Below are 21,440 nucleotides of genomic sequence, written 5' to 3'. Positions count from 1 at the left end.
ATGTGACCGAGCACCAGAAAGCCATGACTCTGAATTTAAAAAATTAAATTGAAAAAATTCCTGTGGGTCCATGAGCCATCCTGATACTGAGCACTGAATCCCATCAGGTGACACGGGAACAGACCACACCCCCCAGAGGTTGCGCTGCATCACAGAAAGACAACCACAGCAATAGACGAGCCTTGGAGAGCAGGGCGCTGGCCGCTGAGTTTCCCATTAACATTTGTTTTGTCATCTGCAAACGCTTAGATGACAAATGACAGCAATTATAATAGGAGCGAGCGCTTGACTAGAACTTACTAGGCACCAGGCGTGGCTCTGAGACCTTTGTGTATCTTGATTCCTTTAATCCTTAGTATCCCCATGAAGAAGGCACTGTCTTTGTCTCCATTTTACAGAGATGATAAAGCAAGGCACAGAGGGGTTAAGTAACTTGGACTAACCATCTGGCTTCAGAGTCTGTGGTCTTAAATGTTATCACCATCCTGCCTTTCTAAGTACTGAGAGTTAAGGAAAAATTTCTGAGATAAAATGCTTACATGGAAAAAATTCTATCCTATTCCCCAACCTTTTCTATGAACTTCAGGGAGGGGGATGTCGATTTGACTTACAGGACGCCGGCTTGCTGGGAGCCGAACTGAGGCCACCACTCCGGGAGTTGGACCTCCACTTACTGAGCCCTTGATGTCCTGAGCTCCCCATCCCCACGGCTGTGACTTCCAAAGTGGTTTGTTAACAGCCACTGCCCTGAGCCCCCCAGATGCCCTGAGCCCCCACATGGCTCCTTCACGATGGCCGGATCTCCCAACAACCTGGCGACTGAAGCAGCAACTCCTGGCCCGGCAGAGGCCCCAGCACCCTATGCCCCTGCCCCAGTGAGGGCCCACTCTGATTGGTCAGTTTCCAAGACAAACAAGTCATTAAATATTCTGAACCTCTGTCTCCCTGCCCACATGTACATCAGAACGCAGTGCATAGTCCCAAAAAGGGTTATGTTTTCCAGGATGTTTCTAAAATCAAGGTAAGTGGAATTCATCTCTGCTTGGGAGAAATCTGAGGGCCCCTTGGGTGGGAAAGACACCCCTCCCCACCCAAGGCTGGGGGGACCCTGGCTCTACAATGCGGAGGACTTGGGGCCAGGGCAGAGGCTCACTCACCCCCGTAGTGTGCAGCTTCATCTTGAACTTCTCCAGGTACAGCCACTGCTTGGCCTCGTTGGGATCCAGGTCGTGGTAGAAGTCCCTGGCGGCATACCCGAAGCTGTGGAACTTCCTCTCGGGGGTCAACAAGATGGTGGTCGGAGTCTTCTGGTTGGACACACCAGGGTCACCTCCCTCCCATCGCCTGCCACCAAGGGAGGGCAGAGGTTATAGGGCCTTCTCCCAGTTCAGGCAGCACGGATTTGAGTACCTACTGTATGCATGAGTGTCAGCGATGTGGGTGCTCAGACGCACCCTGGTCTAGTTGATTGAGTAGTGACCAGAGACACAACTTTAGTTAAAAAAAAAAAGGGCAAGTGCCAAGGTCTTGCTTGATAACAAGTCTGCCTTTATCTTTTCATTCAGTGTTTACTGAGCATCTACTGTGTGCTGGGTGCTAGTGACACAGACATGAAACTTACGTTTCTGCCTTCAAATAACTCATGATCTGGTAGGTAATGTATTATTTTGGTTTTTTAATCTGCAAGCACTCAATAGCAGAAATACAGCTGGGTCAAATGCTTTTGCAAACAAGTTAGGCATAAACAAATACATAAATACTTGCCTTATTAGAGAGAAATGAAGCGCCCAGGGTCAGAGAAGGCAAGGTGCCAGTTGGTCAGGCAAAGAAAGTGCAGGGCACAGGGGAGACTTGAAGTAGCGACAGACAACTGGATCTCAAAGGAGGGAAGGACACTCCAGGCTGCTCAGAAGTGGGCAGGCACGGGGCATGCGTGGGGAATGCTAAGTGGCTGTGTTGGCTGGAGAAAGAGTGTGTAAATGAGAAGAGTGATTGTGTAAATGGGAAGAGTGATTGTGTAAATGGGAAGAGTGAGAAATGAAATTCAGAAAGTGATTAGAATTGGGCTGAAGACAACCCTGGGGACTCAGAGATTTAATCTGTGAGTAATGGAGAGCCACTGAAGGTCTTAGAAAGAGGCAAGACAGAATCAGAGCTGCCGATCATGAGAGCAAACTGAACTAAAGGGAAGGAGTGGAAAGGGAGGCCAGGGGCCTGATGAGGAGGTCCAGTCCTACCCTGGAAGCAGAGGTGAGGGTGCCATAGGCAGAGAGAGCTGGGGACAGAGAGGTACCCTCCTCTCCAGGGGCAGAAAAGCAAATGGACTGGGAAGGGCAGGGGACTCAACACTTTTCCTTTCCTTTGAGGCCACTGCAGAAAGCCCAGGCTACCAAGAGGCCAAGCTGTTCCCTCCCCAACCAGGCCCTGGCTCCGAGTCTGGCTCCTGGCCTGCTGCCGGCCACGTGACTCCCGTGCGTGGCCTCAGGTGGAGCCGCAGTGCGCCAGGGGAGATGAGCTGTTCCAGCCCGCTCCCGACACCACAGCAGTAAGCAGCAGTGGGGCCATCGGGTCCAGATGGAGCTCCAGCCTCCCCGGGGACCTGCTGCTCAGACGGGTGTAGAATCATCCCTGGCAGCTTCTCCCCCAGGAGCCAAAGTCCCCGAGATGACCACACTGAGTCACAGGGACGGCCCCTATGCTGAGTAGCAGCTCCACCCACTGCCCTTCACAAACGCGCTTGTCATTACTATGCACTGCGACGTATTCACTAGATGACCCCATGAGCTTGTTCCCTTCTAATGTTTATTCCTTCATTCCTCTTTAAATAGAAAAAATTAAACTTTCTCATTCATAACTTTGTCAGTCTGTGTCATTATTATGTTAAAATGTTCTGACTGAAATAAACTTCAGTAGAACCAACCTCCCTCTAAAATCTCTACCAGGACTAAGATAACACCTCTAGGCACCCTAAACTGTGGGTATTCCTCCCAGTCAAGTTCAAAGTTATTTCACTCTCTTTTCTATTCACATTACATGACTACCCTGTGGAAATAACATTTCTTAGAACAACAACGTAGAATCTGCCCAACACTGAGACTAGGTTTGAATGGCAAGTTCTCTTCCACCCGGGCTTTCCATCTCGGGGGTCTGTGACGGTCGCACAGACCCTCACAGCATCTGTCTGGCTAACTGGAGGCAGCATCCTGGTGGCAATGAACCCTAGGGGCTACGCTGACATCAGGGTTCGCTGACACAGTACTGGCTTTTCATTATTTCCTGAGGAGACATCAGCCAGGGGTCTCTGGACCCTGTTACGACAGATGTGGCCTCAGGCTGAGCCACATCTGGTTTTCAAGGGAAAAAGTGGGGCCTAAACCATGACTGGAGTGGGAGTCACTTTTATCATGACTTGTGTCTTACATAGCACTTCATAAAAATGCCTGAAATCTTACTGTGGAGCAATACTAAATTCCCTGATTACTCAGTGGAAGGAGTTGCAAAGCCAATGACAACATATCTTCAAAGTCATCCTTTGCAGTTGGAAAACTGGGGTGATAGATCCCAGGCTTCTAAAGCTTTGAGGGGCCACGGACTTTGCAGGAAGGTCATGACTTGAGATAGCTGACATCAGAGCCAGGACAGACCAGAGTCCTCATGGACACTGGATCCCATGGGAGGGTGGGGGTGAGGGCCTGCTCTGTGCATGGGAGGGAAGGGAAGGTCTAGCACAGAGGGACTTCCGGAAGGCCCAGGGCAACTCTGCCTGTAGGGTCACTCGGCTGAGATTCACCCCATACTGCTTTCTGCTCTGCCTACCATTACCCCATGACTTCTCTTCACCAGAAAGAATGGGCACCTTCCCTGCTTACACTCCACTATGCACTAAGCACTTGACAGGCATCTCATTTGCTCTGCACACACACTATCCGTCAGGTACTGTTATTATCCCCATTTCGCAGGTGAGGAAACTGAGATTTAGCAGGTTCAGCAATTGCCTAAGATCACGCAGGAAGTGACTGAGCTAGCACCTGGGTCACCTCCATTACAGATACCCCATGGGTCTACGCCTTTCACCTCGGTCAGGCTTCAAACATGCTGCATGGGCCCCTCCCCACACCACCCAAATCAGAACTAAACCAACGCTTTTATAGACCAGGAACCCACAGGCCAGAAATGGCCTGCCCCCAGTGGCACAGTGGGTTTGGGCCCAGCTAGGCTGGAGTCCTGGGTCCTCCCCCTCAGCGCCATTCCCGGGCTCACTGCCTAATCCCGCCCCTGAGTCCCCACAGGTGCAGTGACTGGCGCCGGCAACGTGCTCCTCCCTCCCACAGCACTCGCCTCATCACGTGGATGCATTCTGGCTCCTTGGTGAAGCTGTAGGCGTAGCCACTGGACGTGGTCCCAAAGTCGATGGCCACCACTACGAGAAACGACTGCTGTTCCGAGACGTCGGGGTCGGCGTCGTTCTGCGGATATACAGAGAAGCACTGGGGGTGGGGACCGGGCCTGGCTCTCAGGAGGACACCCTGGGTGGTTCCACCCTGCCCAGCTGTGTACCCACTGCAGACAGAAGGACACTCCACGTCCCAGCTCGAGTCTGCCATCTGGAGAGCCCTGGGAGAGGGCAGGCCAGCCTCAGCCCCCACCCGAGAGGCACAGGGAGGAATGGAGGCGCCGAGCGGAAAGCGGGGGCACCTGCCTGCAGTGAGCATTTGCACTTCCCTCAGTCAACCTGTACGTACATAGGACTGCAGAAACTCTGCCGTCAGGGCGGGCGCCCAGTACTTCCCTGAGCAGACACACTCCCCCCCAGCGCCCACCCTGCCCCAGTCTCCTTGCAGACCTCCCATCACCGCCTAAGCACTTTGCCAGCTGTGTCCCTTGTACCTGCCAGATGACCACTCCACCAGGGCCAGCATTTCGTGCCCGTGAGTGAGCAGTAACTGCAGACCCCTTGAGTCCTTCCCCTCGGGGCCCAGGGCCTTTCCTCATCTGTCAAGTCACTTGGTCAGGCCATGCCACATTTCCAAACCTTTTTTTTTTGAAGCAGTGTAGATTTTTTTCTTTTCAATTCCCACAGAACTCTGAATTATAGAACCAACAAACTTTGAAGTTGTCCTGTTTTAGTTAAAGTGGGGGTGAGAACGCCACCTGTCTGGCCTCTCCTCCCACTATCCTCCCTCCCCACACACCCTGAGGCTCTCACAGGGTACCCTCAGGGTGCAGAGTTTGAAAACCACAGGACCTGGCCCAAGGGGACGAACCCTCCCAGTGTGTCCAGGACTGAGGGAGTCCCCAGGATGCAGGACTCTTGGTGTAAAGCAGGACAGTTCCAAGAAGCCAGGATGAGATGGCACCCCTACCTAGTGGAGCTCCCAAGCCCTCAGCAGGGTCTTCTTCGTGACTCTGGGGAGCTCATGCAAAGCTGCTCTCTCCTCCAGGTACAAACTCGGTGGGCCACGTGTGCACCCCTTGGGACACCTCCCACAACACCCGTCTCCTCTCATGGCGCAGGGAGTGGTGGGAGCAACGGCCTCCTCCCCAGGCCCCTACATGGGGCAATTACACGGCCACACGCTTCTGGACAGGGCAGTTAGGTGCAGTCTTGATGGCTGCTTCCTTCCAAGGGGATGCCGCGCAGCCCTGAGCCCTGTGCCATTAAGGGCTGCTCCTCCCTGCCCAACCATAGCTCCAGAAGCACCAGCCGCAGCACGGAAGCCTTTTCAGGCCCAAAGTCAGGAAGGGGCATGGCAGGGCTCAAGTGGCTCATCCCAGGTCAATTTATCTCCACCAGCAAAGGGGAGGGGCTGCCCAGCAGCCTCGACTGTGAGATCAGACCCAGAATGGACAGTTAGCGCGCATGCACACACACACACACACACACACACACACACACACACACACACACACACACACGCTTCTTACCACGATATGGGAAGGGGACAGAGGCGTTATTCCTGTGTCTCCAAGACTCCTCGCTGGAGACGAATATGCAGATGTGGGAGCCGTTTCTGAAATGAAAGACAAAGTCCACACCTTAGAAGTAGCAGAAATGAGGGCAGCTTGGCCTTGTCCCTACTGGCACTGTGGCCTCTGGAGAGCCACCTCACCGATGGGCAACGCCCCATCCCAGCCAGGATGGTGGGGACATCCCTTCCAGCACCCCCTTGTATTTGATATTTAGAACTTGACCAAATGAGATACTCATTTTCTCCCAGCAACCACCCGGCCTCTCTGTGCCACCTGCCCCTGCTAAGCGGGAGATGCTGCTCGGTCCCCAAAAGCCCCTCGCTCCTGGCTTCGTCCGTCTTCTGGGGAGCCAGCTCTTAACCTGGACTCCATGATGGACTTGAAGAACCTGCGGCCACCTGAGATGGTGTGTAATTTTTGTGTGCATTTTCTTGGAAGAGTATCCGCAGCTCTCGGGTTCCCCAAGGGGTGTAGGACACTCTCCCCAAAGATTAACAACCCCTATCCTAGGAACATAGGGTAGGAGTACAACTTCTGGAAAGAGTGTCCTTCCCTAGTGGATGGCAGAGCATGGTGAACTCACCTCTCTTCAGTGATACCGAAAGTTTTGGACATGGAGTAAGAAAAACCCCAGCAAAAAGGCAGGTGGATTAGCATTCCCGGCCCCTGCAGACGTGGCCCGACAACAGGCACGAGGTCAAATGGGAGAAGGGCCAACTGCTCAGCAGCAGGACATCGTTCTGCCCACTGTCCTGTTGCTCTCACCATTATTCAGGCATAGCACCTGTTCTGAAGCCTTCCCAGTGCCCAGGGGTCTTCCCCCTCCCGGGAGTGGGACCCCAAGGAAGTCTCGCTCTCCCTGATCAGTGCTGGAATGCTCCTCAGTGCTCTCCCTGCCCGCTGCCCATCACAGTGGGTACCAAACAGGCCGAGGGAACGAAATGAGTCACGCCAGAGAGGATGTGAACTTTGTATCTGCACTGTCGCTTCCCTCTCTGCAGGCTCGCGGCCTCGCTCCTCCTGGGGAGGCTCAGTTCCAACCTCGGGGACAGAGATGCAACAGGCACAAAATCAGCTCACTGAGCAAAGGACTCCAATAGACATTTCCCCAGAGAAGATACACAAATGGTCAGTAAGCACATGAAAAGATGTTCCACATCATTGGTCTTTAGAGAAATGCAAACCAAGACCACAATGAGATACCACTTCACACCCACTGAGATGGCTGTAGTTTTTTAAAAAGGAAAATAACAAGAGTTGGCAAAGATTTGAAGAAATTGGAACCCTTGTGCATTGCTAGTGGGAATGTAAAATGGGGCAGCTGCTATGGAAAACAGTTTGGCTGTTCCTCAAAAAGTCAAGTATAGAATTACCACACAACCCAGCAATTCCACTCCTGGGTCTCCATCCCAAAGAACTGAAAACATAAAATCAAAGAGATACTTGTATGTGAATGTTCATTGCAGCATTATTCACAAAAACCAAAAGGTAGAAACTATCCAAGTGTCTATCAACAAATGAATGGATAACAAAACCATACCATGGAATAGTATTCAGTCATATAAAGGAATGACATTCTTATACACACTGCAGCCAAGGTGAACCTAGAAACCATTTCGCAAAGTGAAATAGCTGGACACAAAAGGACAAATATTGTATGAAATACCCAGAATAGGCAAATAAATAGAGGCAGAAAGTAGATTGGAGGTTACCATGGGCTGGAGAAAGGGAGGAATTGGAGAGTTTTTGCTTAATGGGTACAGCATTTCTGTTAGGGGTAATAAAAAGTTTCAGAAATAGATAGTGGTGATTGTTGCACAACACTGGGAATATAATTCATGCCACTGAATTGTACACTTAATAGTTAAAGTGGCAAATTTTATGTTATACATACCATGATAAAGAAAAAAAAACTTATTAAAAAAAAATCAACTTGCTCATCTGGGAGGGGAAGTGATTTCTGATTCCTATTAGCACCCAAGGCCCAGTGCTCTTGAAAAGAGAATGGAGAAGTAGCTCAGTTCCTGACCAGCATGCTAAATGCCACCATCTTTGCTAATCTCCCAGCACAAAGCCACAAAGGCAGGGGGAACTCTGCCTCTCCACTAGGGGGTCCAGCAAGATGGTCCTTCCACCTGTTGACAGAGATCCTCGCTGCCCACGGCTCTTGGGCAGCCTGCAGAGACATGCACCAGGAGCCACCCTCTCCACCTGCTACCTGGAAGGCCTGAGGCCATGTGTCCACATTTGCACAGACGGTCTTGGAAGAAATCAAGTGTCTAATTGCCCAGAAAATCTGGTGTTGGCAATTAGCAAACAAGCTATTATCTGCAGACAAACTATCCACCCCGCTGCTGTTTGGTTCTAATTATCCCATCACTCAGCCCTTCTCGGAGCATGTCCCAGGCCGTCCCACTGATTTGCAAACTAGCACGGGTCAGGCCACACATTGAACACATGCCTTGGGCCCTCAGGGGACTCCAGGATACTCTGAAGGCAAGAACCAAGGATTTTTTTGGTTCTCTCTGAACTTCCCTCCCCCACCACAACTGGGACAGTTTATACAAATCATTTGACTTGCTGATCACTCAGCCAGGCCTAGAAGCAGCTGATCTCCACGCACTTTCTCCACCAGAAATTACAATGTAGCTACATTATGTGATGACTTAAAATTGATCTGCATAGAAGGTATGGAAGAGGAACCTTTTCATAGATACTTTCACATCACGCCCACCAACATCTATATATCTACATATTCCAGATCAAAGATAATTTACCAGTTAATGTCCAGCAGCCCAGCACAGGAAATTGCAAAACCTGTATAGCCACACTAACAAATTTTTACTTCACTACTTAATTTATGATGTCAAAGTAGTGCTCAAAAATTCTCCAGGAAAAGAATACAGAAAAGCCTACCTTACCTATCACCCGAGGGGTGCAAATGAGGAGCTTAATTCTGGCTTGCAAATAGTCCCAACAAGGCTTGAGATCTTTCATTGAACAGGTAAATGATTGGGAATAGACACAAAAGGGCCAGTGGAATATTGTCTATTCATTTATGGATATTGGACAGACATAAGCTAACAGACAACGGGAGAGAGTTGATACATGGGGAATGTCTCTATGTACAAGGCATATGCTGCGTGTCCTGCTGTCACTTATACGGAGGCCGTCATCCACAGCAAGCAATACCGAATGCCATTTACTGTGGCTCTGCCTGGGCTCCTTCTGGAAAGCCCCTGCAACATCTCCCCTGGGGTGACTTCCACCCACGGGATGGCCCGGTTCAGCACCCACAGGATGACTTCGGCACGCTAGGAACAGAAGAGAAAGGCTAAGCCAACACCTGGAGGCAAAGAGAGGCTTGGAAGAAAGGAAGGAAGCCGGACAAGAGAAAACTCAGACCCTTTTGTGGAGGCAGGGAAGGTAGAGTGCCGAGAGATTAAAGGAAAATGCTTTACCGGGAAATGTGACCAAGGGCAGCGCTGGAGGAGCTGGGAGTTTTAAGAACTACCAACTGCACTGTTCCAGCCAGATTAAATAAAGACCACTCAAAGCGTCTTCCACTTCAACACTAAGTGACCCCGAAGTCCTGTAACCCAGGGGGATTCGACAATGTCACATCACAGAATCAGGAAAACTGTGACCATTTCACGAATGCAAGCTGCCAGCCACAAAACCGAGGTTCAACTGAGCGGAAAGACACTCGGGGGCTTTCTAGTGAACAAACAAAAATCAGTCACCAGGTCTCCTTAGTTACGGATAATTTAACGTCACTTAGGTCTTGTATGGTTAGTGTGCAGATGACCTTTTTGTTTAGTGAATATAAAAATAAATTGACAAGGGTGGATACAGGTTCATTCATAAACTGGAACCCTCCCACCCCAACACATTAAAGCATTTTTGCCCCAAAAGGGGGGTATGTAAATAAATGAAAATATTTTTGCAGCAACGTAGAGAACAGATACATAAATCATTTGACCAACAACTCTCCTGCAACAGGACTTTTTTAGAACCCCAAAGCAGATAGTTGAGGAAGAACTAGTTTAACTTGTTAATTTAATCCTCATCCCTTGCCTTAGTAGTATAAGAATCAAAATACAGGCTTCATCTGGGTTCCTGCTATAAAATGCAACACACATAAAATTCAGACACATTTTTTATTTGCTCCCAGCTCTAATGGCCTTAATCAAAGCAGACGTTCTTAAAATAAAAAATAGTCTTGGAAGAGAACCTCAAGGAGACCCATAATTCATGAACTTGCTTGTTGCTCTTCTCTGCTGGAGACATTAGTCAGCAAATGGCCGTGAGCAGAATCGTAGGCATTCTCGGACACAGAAAATCAATCCTGCTCCATAAATACAACATTTTTAAAGACAAAGACAGAAGCATAAGGCTGCCTTTATTCCACAAGGTCCCAGGCTCACGTAACATGTGACAGGTGGCCTCAACAATAGTGACATGCTAACTTCTCCAAATAGTCCTTGTTGCTAGCGTTTGGATTTATGTATCTATCAAATAAATGCCCAATTTCAAAAGGATTTTCAAGGTCTTTTCCTTATGATTTAAAGGATGCAATATATATGTTTCTTTTTGTTTTTATTTCTTTTTCTCCCACTGGCTGTGAGACAACAGGTCTTTGCTGACAACTGCCTAAAATCAGGTTATTTGATAAAAAGCTCTCTTTCTTTGTGTCCTTATACACCCTCCCTGCAGCGTCATCTTTGAAAATTGATGAGATCAAGGTCATGTGTAGGTTACTGGCAAATATCTTTTAAGAAGGAAAATAAAAAATATTTTATTACCCTATAACAGGCTTCATGGCTAGCTGAACTAATGCATTATTACCATAAGCTGAACTTCCATTTCAGTAAATAATTTATGGGCTTTTTTTTTTTTAATCACCGTGGTTGATGTCCAGAGTAAATGGAAATTTTATTGGCATGAACCGAGAGACCCTCTCACTACAAAGAACACTGAGTGTAAAATAACCACTCTCCAAATGCTAAATAATAATTATGGAAATGAGCATTTACTGTGGCAGAGACACAGCACCAAGCCCAGGCTGAATAGAGGGGCTGCCCCAGGCCCATCCTGACACTGGCAGCATCTTCCCATGACCAGTCCTGTTTCCCTGAATGGTCCAGGACAGGAGATACCCCAGTGAGAAGTGAGAAAGACTGGGGCAGCTGGGTTTCCCCAGAGGAAAAGAAATCCCCAAGTCCCTGCAACCCCAGACGGTCAGTGGGGGCGGTCCACATTCTCTCTCCTAACGGCAGGTTCACGTGCTGGTTCGTGGGCCTCCAACTTGTGTCTGTGTGTGTCCAGGCAACTGCTGAAAGAGGTGAGGAAATACTTTCCAAACCAAAAGTTTTCCTAATTTTCATGAATTACTCTCAGCAACCTGGCAGCATATGGAGGGCTCCACCAGATCAGATACTGACATGCTTCTGTTCACCTGGGGCAGGACCGTGTCTGCCACCATCTCTGACTACTCAGCTCCTGATATGTCACAGACACTCAAAAAATGTTAGATGATGGATGGATGGTGGGTGGGTGGATGGATGAGTGGATGTTTCCATGTGTGCCCAAAAGTGGACTCAGTGACCATCCACGGGCTTGGAGAGCCCGTAAGGTCTTTCCCAACTGAGGCATCGACTCCTCCAAGCTGGGATATTGGTAACACACATGCTGAGTTGCCTCCAACGATGTGGGATTAGCTCTCAAATCACCCAGATCTGCCTCTCTCCTCAGACACCCCTGTCACCAGTGGCAGCACCATTGGCCCCAGGTGGGAGATTTCCTAGACATTCTCCCTTCTCATTCCATCTGCAAGCCCTGTCACTCCTACTTCCTAGCATCTCTCACAAGCATTCTCTCCTCTGCAAAGTCACCACCACAGCCTTGGTTCAGATCCTTCTGACCTGTTAGTCTCCCTGTCCCAGGCCTGTCCTCTCCAAGCCACACTCACGCTGTAGTCAGAGCCATCTGGTCAACAATGAGGTCTGTGTGCATTACCCAACTCAACCTGGTCAGGGTCTTCCCCTGCCCACTGTCCGCAGGACAAAGTCCCACACACTGCAGCACCTGTGCCCTTCCAAGTCCACCCGCCTCCTTGTGCAGCCTCTTCTCGATCCATTGCCCCCATCCCTGGCCATACCAAACCTTTCTGTCTGTGGAGCACCTGTGCTTGATCCAGCCTCCCAGCCTTTGCACATGCTGTTCCCCTGCCTAGAGTGCGCCCCGTTTCTGCAGCAGGCCAACTCTGCATCATCCCTGGGGACTCACACCTCTAAGAGTCAGACCCCTCTATTTGAGAGAGGAGAGCCTTCTCAGCTCCCTTGGTGCAGGGGCCAGAAGACTTGTTAATGGGCATGTGGTGGTCAACTGGCAAGATGGGGGGCATGGCTACAAGATAATAGCAGGTTTCTCCAATAAATAATCACATGGAAAATAGGCAGGAAAGGAGGGGAAACCTATAGACCAGAGGTTCTCAAACTCTGATGCCCATCAGAATCCTCTGGGGGCTTGTTACCACACAATCACTGGCCCCACGCCTAGAGCTTCCAATCCAGTAGGTCTGAGGCTGGCGGAGAATTTCCATTTGTAATGAGTTCCGGGGCCAACCAGGCTCTGCCCCAGACCAACTGCTATACCTTACGAGACTTAAAACACACATCAACTCTGGTAACTGCAACATGTGGACCTTTATCGGGTCCTCATTCAAATAATCGAAAACTGTTACATATATGAGGCAATTAGAAACGTAAATATTGATCCCAATATTGATAGTGTTAAGCAATTATTATTAATAGTGTAGTTATAAAATTTTTAAAAGAGCCCTTGTCTTATAGGGATACATTCTGAAATGTTTACAGATGAAACCCATATGATTCCTGAGATTTAAATCAAAATAATGAGAGGATAGGGGCAGAGATTAAATAAGTTTAGCTACAAGTTGATAATGATTGAAATTAGTGGCAGATTCATAGGGATTCAATACATTATTTGCTCTGCTTTTCTACGTTTTAAATTTTCCATGATAAAAAGAGCTGTGATTTTAATGTGCCAGTTCCATGGCAGCTGCAGGAGGGCAAAACAGTGTTTTTCTTACGCTCTCTCAATCAGAGCACCTGGCCCATAGGTATTTGTCAAATGAATGAGTGAACCAGTAAGAAAGAGTTCATTTGAACCTATACACATGGACTTGGAAGACTTGGGAAGGTTTTGGGTCTCGGGGTGGCTGAGGGGTACACATCCAGCTGGCTTCTCTGGAGCTGAGGCTGTTGGGCCAAACAGACCAAGACAATCCAAAGGAGTCTGAATTTCAGCAGGTCCCACCCGACCCCCTTGCAGATGACAACACAGATGTCCAGCCACCAGCTGAGCAGCTCCCGCTCCGGGACAGGCTCCAGCCAGGCCTCAGATACAGGGGCCTCCTGGTAATCAGCTGACAGCTCCTAGACTTTGGAACCTCTCTGTAAACCTGGGACCTCAGAGGAGGCAGGGGGTTGTCCACCACTCACTGCTGGGCCCCTCCACATCTGAGAAACAGGGGAGCTACCCCTGCAGAATGGCAGTATCACTTAAAGGACCATGACATGCCCATTTTGCTTTGTCCTTCAGACTTGCTAAGATCCCAATGTCACAAGGAAAGGACAAGGAGTCTCAGTCTCAGTGGAGACTGAGTCTCAGTCTCTTGGCATCTTCCTGTGGTTTGTACTCCAGAGAGGAATGGTGAGCTGAAATACTGATGTCACATGTAGTACTACAAGCGCAAGCTCTGAGTCCTCCCAAAAGGTGGGGGGTTGGGGAGGTATTCCTGTGGCGGCCAAGGGTGCAGGCAGAGCATACTCCATGCTCAGGCCCCAGGTTGGCCTTGGCTTTGGGGCAAGCAGAGGGGTCAGGCCAGGTAGCCAGCTTGGGCTGCAGGGCCAAGGGTGTGTCTCCTGAGACCCAGGAAGGCCCTGGAACAGGAGCAAAGCCAGAGTTGGCTCTTTGTGCATCTCATGAAATCCTGCTTGGTGAGTAAGGTTGCTGTGAAGCGCTGTCACTATTTCCATCCTATGGACAAGAAGACGAAGTCTAAAGGTTAAGAAAGAAGCCCACACCGTCAGTCAGCAGCCCCCCAGCTGGAGTCAGAGCCCTGTGCTGAACACAGCGCCGTTTCTCATGGCAGACGCAACCATGAGATAGATGAAAATCCACATTTCACACAGGAGCAAATGATGTGGCGGAAGTCAGGAGGTCACGATCACAGGGCATTCCCAAGTCCCAGCCTGCTGTCTCTACCTCCAGGCCCATGAGGCTCTATGGCTCATTCTTCCCTGGGCTGCACAGCTGAACAGCTGTCTCCATTTTGAAAGCCATAATTCTTCAGCTCCAAAGATCAAGGCAGGGCAGGCACATATTGACAGCACAGAGGTGAGAGATACAAGTGCAGAGTCAGGGAAGCCTGATCTCAAATCCCAGCATGGCCACTTCCCAGATGCACACCATTGGGAGCTACTTAACTTCTCGGAGCCTCAGTTTTCTCACCAGGAAAATGAGAGGAGAAGAGGGAGGATGATATGCTTTTTAGGAGTGCTCTGAAGAATAAAGGAAATAATACCTATAAAACCTGGTGTGTGGCAAGCACCCAATAAATCATAGGTGTTATTTTGTTATTTATTATTATCATCATTATAAAATTAGTCCAAATGCTGCTGAGAAAAGAGTAGTGAAAAATTAAAGAGCGTTAGAGGAAGTAGAAATGGAGAGTGATTGCTAATGGGTATGGGTTGCTTTTCAGGGTGATAAAAATGTTCTGGAACTTGATAGTGGTGATGGTTGCACAATCTCGTGAACACTAAAAACCACTGAATTGTGTACTATAATGTGGTGAACTGTATGATATGTGAATTATATCTCAATAAAAAAAATCAAGCCAGGCATGGTGGCTCATGCTTCCATAATCTCAGCTACTGGGGAGGCTGAGGCAGGAGGATTGCTTGAGCTCAGGAGTTCAAGGCCAGCCTGCACAACATAGCGAGACTCTGTCTCTAGAAGAAAAATATTAAATAAATAAATAAAATCAAAGAACTGGTAGAATCAGCCTTGTAAGGAAAACTGCCACCATCCCACCTGCCTTCAGGAGCACAGTGGGAATGGACATAGCCACCCCCACCCATCCTGGGCTCTGCTCCTTCCTTCCCTGCCTCCAGAGGGGACCAACCTCCCTGCTTGGCAGAGCTGGCAACAGCTCTCACAGGACTTGTTCAGTGGTGAGTCTAGCTGCTGACTTCAGACTGTCTGACCAGGGCTGGGGCAACAGCTGGCACTGCCATCTCCTAGTCACCCTGTTCTTGGCAACATAAGAACCCAGGCACAGAGCGTGAACGGCACCCTAGTTACTGTCACTTTTCCCCTAGACACTTTTGCTCTAGACACTCTAAAGCTGGCTGGCCAGAGTGAAACAGCCCGGCTACTCCCAAGGGCCAGGCGTGTCATCCTGATGGGGCACTGTGGACTGAGGATGTGCAGGTGCTCTTCCCGCAACAGGTAAGCAGTTCAAGGTATCCTGGAATAAATGCTAGGCAAAGGTGCCTAAAAACCTGCAGCCATAACTGGCCCTCCGCAGGAGTCCCGCCCCTGCCTGTGTCAGGAGGGCAAACTACACCAGCATTAAAACATTCTGCAGTGTGACCGTCTGCATGTGCCAGCTGCGGCTAGCCAGGGGCCTGGGGCTAGGAGGTGTTCAGGAACCTGCCTGACAAAATGCTGCTTCCAGAAGACAAAGGAAAAGAGAAGGCCAATGCCAGAAGAGGCTCCAAAGAGCCCTTGGGGGGCACACGCCAGGACTGCCCCCTGAAGCCTGGAGGAAAGCATCGTAGGAGCTGCCAGCATGTGGGGACACCCCCAGGGGCCAGTGCCCACTCAGAGCACACAGCCCGGGCACTGCACACAGCACATTCCCGGCGTGGTAAGCAAAGACTTCCACGTTAGGAGAAAAGAGAGCAAGTAAGTCCTTTCAGAGATTTTTTAAGACCTTGTAAGTTTAAAATCCCTAATAACTTCTTAATTTAGTAATACAAAATCTTCAAAGATGGACTTCTATTCTTACAAGAAGGAATTAAAGTGGATTAAGTTATTGATTAACCTTAGACTTTGCTAAGTTAAGTACGCATGGAAAAATTTCAAAAGCAACTGCTCGCGAAAGGAGATGAGATAGAACATCTAACTTCCAGAGCAGGAAAAGGAGATCAAGACAAAGAACACTGAATGGATAATTCCTACTGAAGACTGAATTTGCTCAGTCGTTTCCCAAGGAATCTCTGGGCCGTGGAAAGTCACTCCCCAGGCTCTTCCACAGAGCGGGGGAGAAACTCCAAGCCAAGGGACCCAGAGGGGCACCCAGAGCAGCCCATAGCCCACCCAAGGCCAAGCACAGCACCCCTCGCCCTTTTCACAATGTACCCAGCACAGCTCCTGGCCCAGAAAGGCAAACACTCACCACCCAATTTTCATAAGCTTTTAAATTTGAACTTAAATCAACCTCACTAAAAACAAAACAAAAACCCTGGTGTGAATGACTATGGCAGGATAAGAGCAAACAAGCTACAGACTCCTCCTAATCACCACTCCCTCCTCTCCCGCCACCACAATGAAAGGCAACAATGAGTCCCTTCAAATCCTTTCCTGAGCTGAGGTGGGGACGGCAGACCTCAAACCCACGTGAACTCCAGGAAATAACAAACGCATCATGTTTAGGGGGCACGGAGAAGCCATACAGATGGCCCCAGTTGCCAAAATATTCAGACTCACCATGGTTGCTCGCATACCCTGGTGTGTACATGTTATGCACACAGGAGGGGCTTGAGGACACGTGGCCTCCCAGGACCCCTTGTTCCAGCCGACATTCCAGTCCCTGCAGTGCTCGGGTCCAGAGAAGGGGACTTTGCACCCTCACCCTGTGCACAGATGGACAACTGCCCAAGCACAGGCCCAGGGAGGTCTCAGCAGGGTGGTCTGTCTCTGGCCTTTCACTGCTGCTGTCCCACAGGCCTGTCCCTCCTGGGGTGCAGGCCAGCCCACTACATTAGGCCTGATGGCATTCAAGGACAGCTTCTCTGACATCATTGTTATCTTTAACAGCTCCGTCTGGAACTCAGTCCATCAGCGGCCATCTCCTCTGCAGAGAGGAATGCTCCAGACAGTCACAGAGTGACCAGCCTGACCCCCTCCAGGCACACCCCCATGGAGCCAGGAATGTCTGTGCCCGGGGTGCTGACCGCATGCTGGGAGGTGTCCACAGGAATGCTTCAGGCTTGGGAAAGTGGGGGCTGGTCCCAGGGACACCTGCGCAGGCCCACTCCCCCAGCCTGGTGCCCTGCCTCTCGCTCTCTCCACAGACACAGTCTGGGAGGGTCCTGAAGGGCGTGGACACAACACTGAGGACATTCTGGGACATAGAATAGTGGACAAGAAGCTAAACATGCAACAGGACACAGGCAGCATTACCCGGAGGCTAAACAGCGGGAACAACCAGGGCCGACGGGAAATATCCCGTCTCTCACATGCCCTGTGTGACTGTCCCATGTCCCCCTAGGCCCATCTCCGCTGGGCTGCAGTCAGTGGACATGCATCACATGCGTACTTAATTCATGAGAATCTGAATATGAGTTTTCAGGCCAAAACAAGTGATTATTATTTAAAACAATTTAACTATTAACTTGAATATTATCAGTATTGTAATTAAAATCACTGCGAAATTCTATTTTGCACATGGACTCTTCATTAGGCACTGCGATGATAAGGGGTGTTAGGACACACTGATGCCACTGAAGGGCGGGAGGTGGAAGCAGCCCCAGGCAGGTGATGCTTGACTGGCTTCTGGAAGGGCAGGTTTGCCGAGTGAACAAGGGTGGGGGAAGGGAACACCAGGTCAAGGGAACAGCAGGCAGAGTGGCGTGAAGACCTTCCCAGAGGCCTTACACCCTCCCAGCTGGTTTCGCTGCCTTCAGGCTGGCCCCCTGGATCACGTCACAACCACACATTTCATCGTGTCACTCCTAGCCTCAAGCATCTGCTGTAGCTCTCTATTGCCCTTCACGGCAGATCCAGCTCTTTAACCAATCAGACACCTCCACTGGCCCTAACCATTGCCCCCTCATCATTACTGCCCCCATGCAACCCCCTGCACCATCTGGGCTGTCTTCTCTGCCATCTGGGAAGCCATCTGCCACCCCTGGGCCTGTCCTGGGTACCGTCTACAGGGAGAAAGACCCCACTGTCCTTCACATGGGAGGAATTGACCCTCTGAGCGCCTTCCAAACAGGCACAGCCCCAAGCTGCTCTTCCAGGGTGGGGGGTGGGTTTGAGGACCCAGAGTTAGGGTACCAGGGTGACACCCAGTTCTGCCCTCCCCAGCCCTGTCACCCACACGACTCTGCCCCAGATGTCAGTTCTACAACTACAAGTCCTCACCAGTCACCGAATTCGCCAGCACCTTAATCTCAGACTTCTGGGCTGTGCACGGCAGGTAAGTGGGACGACTGTATGGCCCCCAGCAGGCTCCGGCCCTGGGAGGAGGGGGAGGCGGGCAGGGGAGGACACCGTGAACCATACACACATTCACTGATGGAAAGGAGCTTACACGTTCTCTCCCAGGAAGAAACCAGTTAGGAGCACGGGGCTGGGGAGAGGGGTGGCAATGGTGACAAGACAGGAGCTCGGCTGGGAGGAGGAGGTGGGGGCTGCTATCTGGGGACACAAAACCCTGACTACTCCCCAGGGAGACTTGGGGTGAGCAGGCCACCCCGCTGCCACAGTAAGTGTATTTTTTTACTTCTGCCCTTGTATTTTGCAGTTTGTTTCAGCCTCACTGCCAATATTTCAACAGAAAGTGGCTCCTCCCTTCCGCATTGCCCCACACTAAGATTTTGGGATAGAGAGAAACTGAAAAGGACCCCCGCTGCATTCTTCTGCGCATTTGTGTGCTGTCTTAAGGCCTTATTCTGTGAGAAGACGACTCCATTTTCATAATGCAACTCAGTGACAAAGTCTGGTTTTCAAGCTAAGTATTCATTCAACATACAAGTTCTAGATATAAAAAATAAGCAAAGTAGGACCCAGTGAACTCTGATATTCCTACGGGTCCTTACTAAAGGCCATCCCCACACTGGCCTTCTTCCCCAAGAACCTCAGGCTCTGTCCGCTGACATGCAGCACTCTGGGATCTTATTAATGGATGTTCGTTGATGGCCCCAGGAGTGCGGTGTTGAAGCAGAATTAGCATCCATGACCAGCCATGTCCTTGTGGGTACTTGTGAATAAACTGTACAAACCCCACGGGAAGGTCTACCAGAAGCTTCTAACACCTCTCAGCCTCTTCCTTCCTCTGTCTCTCTTCCTCCTTTCCTCCATCTCGGTTGCTCATTCTCCCTCTCTCCCCACACACGCGTGCACATGAGTAGTTACTTGTGCACGGGTAAACACACACAGATGCACACTCCCAGCGCTCTCCCCTGAGCCTGGCCTGGCAGGGACCCATCAGCCCCAGCAGTGTGAGGTCCTTGCTGGGTCTTTGGTACCACTGTCCACCACCCTCCTTGTGAGTGCCCCCAAAAAGGCTGGTGCCCCTGGGCAGACAATCCCCTACTACCCACAGTCCCCTCAAGCCACCAGGTCCACACTGGGTGCTACCACCCAGTGTTCCTGTCCTCAGCCCCTGCCCATCCCCATTCTCCCACCCAGACAGAGTCTTAGCTGGCTCTGGGAAGCAGCACGGGCCCTTGTTAACAGGTGTACCCTTAGGCTCACTGTCACTTTCTAGGATTCTGTTTCTTCATCTGGAAAATCAAGAGGTTGGCTTACGGAACAGTGAAAGCCCTCACCTCCCCCCTTCTGCTTTAACCATTTCTCTCTCTGATAATCTAAGTCTCACTAACTAACGTGCTTAAGACGGGTAAGACCCAAGGCCACACGGCAACTGCTCCCTTGGAATGTGGTGGCTCCAAGATGCCTCTGTTTACCAAGCAGTAAAATCCACCCCCTCCACCCAAAAACTTGTGGACCTGAAAAAGTGTTACCACATTTTTATTTTGCCAAAAACTGACATTAAAACTTTTTTTTTATTAAACCTGTCATCTGTCACTATATTTAATTCATAAAAGAATGGGAAATAGGATATCATTATCCATTAACATTTTAAAAAATGTCTTTAACTCCAAAATTTAGTGGCTTAAAAGAACAATCATTTATTTGCACAGAATTTTGCAGTTTGGGATTTTCCAGGCTAGGGTCAACTCATGCGGCAAACGTCATCCGAAAGCCTGCCAGGCGCTGGACAGTCCCAACAGCCCACTCGTGTCTGATGCTCAAGAGGCGCCCTGCAGGCTCCTCCCTCCCCTCTCCAGGCTGAGGAGGTCACTGCAGCCCACGCCCACCCCTGGCTGGTGAGAGCTCCAGGGGACAGGCTGAGATCCTATCAGTGAGTGGACCCCTGAGGTCCCTGCCTCGTGAGGCATGCATGGTCCAGATCTAGGGGTTCCCCACCACCGGACGTCCTTCACAAACCAGAAGGATCCTGCATGCAAAATTCTCTGACAAAATCCTCGAAGTTTATAGTCTATTGTATTGATGTGGTGGTTACATGACTATATATTTGTCAAAACTCACAGTACTGTGCACCTAAAAAGTGTGAGTTTTATTTTATGCAACTTAGACCTCAATAAACTTATCTTTAAAAAAATCTCCCCAGCAGGGAGCCCCACCTACTTAGCCACCTCCACCCCCTGATCTGACCTTTCTGAGCACCTCCTGCGTGCCCAGCGGGTGCTTAGAATAATAAAGATAACGCCTAACACGGACTACACGTGTTTTGTGTACAGGGCAAGTTCTTTATATACTTGACCTCATGGAATTCTCAGGATCATTCTATAAGGTGCTATTCCCTACACTTTTCAGATGAAGTCACAGGGGTTCAGAGAGGCTGAGGAACTTGCTCAGGTCAAGGTCAAGTGTAGGAGCCAGGACGCAAGCCAGGACTTTCTAAGTGAGCTATGCCCATTTCACTCTACCAAGCGCCCATCCAACACCAGCTGCCAGGCACTGGTATTGATTAATTTTTACACTTAATTAAGGCCCAGAGAGGCTTGCCTGAGGCCACACAGCTTGTAAGAGGTGACACCAAGATTTGAAGCAAGCACTGTCTGGTTCCAAAGCCCACTCTGCTGCCCACAAAGGTGGCCTATTGTCCCTCACACCCCATACCATCTGCTAGACCCTGTCCTCAGGTACTTCCTGGCCCTGGGGGACTCCCCTTCCCACCCCTGCCCACCCATCACCTGTCCTAGCAAGTGTCCTGGCCAACACTACCAGAGGCTAACCCCAAGGGACAGACTGTCACTAATACCTTCAAAGATCTCTTGCCTCGGCTGGTCTAAGACAAGAAGATCCAGGCTGTGGGCTAAGGGACTTTCAAAGGCATC

General features: G+C 50.1%; 1 protein-coding gene across 5 annotated transcripts in view; it reads right to left on the bottom strand.

The window, feature by feature from the left end:
* The window catches only part of HSPA12A (heat shock protein family A (Hsp70) member 12A), a 145,523-nt gene that overhangs the window by 26,245 nt on the left and 97,838 nt on the right, over positions 1-21,440 (bottom strand). For all 5 annotated transcript variants that reach the window (XM_012774768.2, XM_076009760.1, XM_012774787.2 and 2 more), the window contains 3 exons: positions 5,926-6,011; positions 4,339-4,466; positions 1,158-1,344 (listed from right to left, as the gene is read on the bottom strand). In XM_012774768.2, coding sequence (XP_012630222.1) covers positions 1,158-1,344; positions 4,339-4,466; positions 5,926-6,011 — 401 coding nt within the window. The remainder of the gene's footprint in view (positions 1-1,157; positions 1,345-4,338; positions 4,467-5,925; positions 6,012-21,440) is intronic.

Source organism: Microcebus murinus, chromosome 14 (genome assembly GCF_040939455.1).
Source record: "Microcebus murinus isolate Inina chromosome 14, M.murinus_Inina_mat1.0, whole genome shotgun sequence".
NCBI classification, from domain to species: domain Eukaryota; kingdom Metazoa; phylum Chordata; class Mammalia; order Primates; family Cheirogaleidae; genus Microcebus; species Microcebus murinus.
The sequence above is the reverse complement of the archived record's forward strand: the minus strand, read 5'-3'. Positions and strand labels throughout refer to the sequence as shown.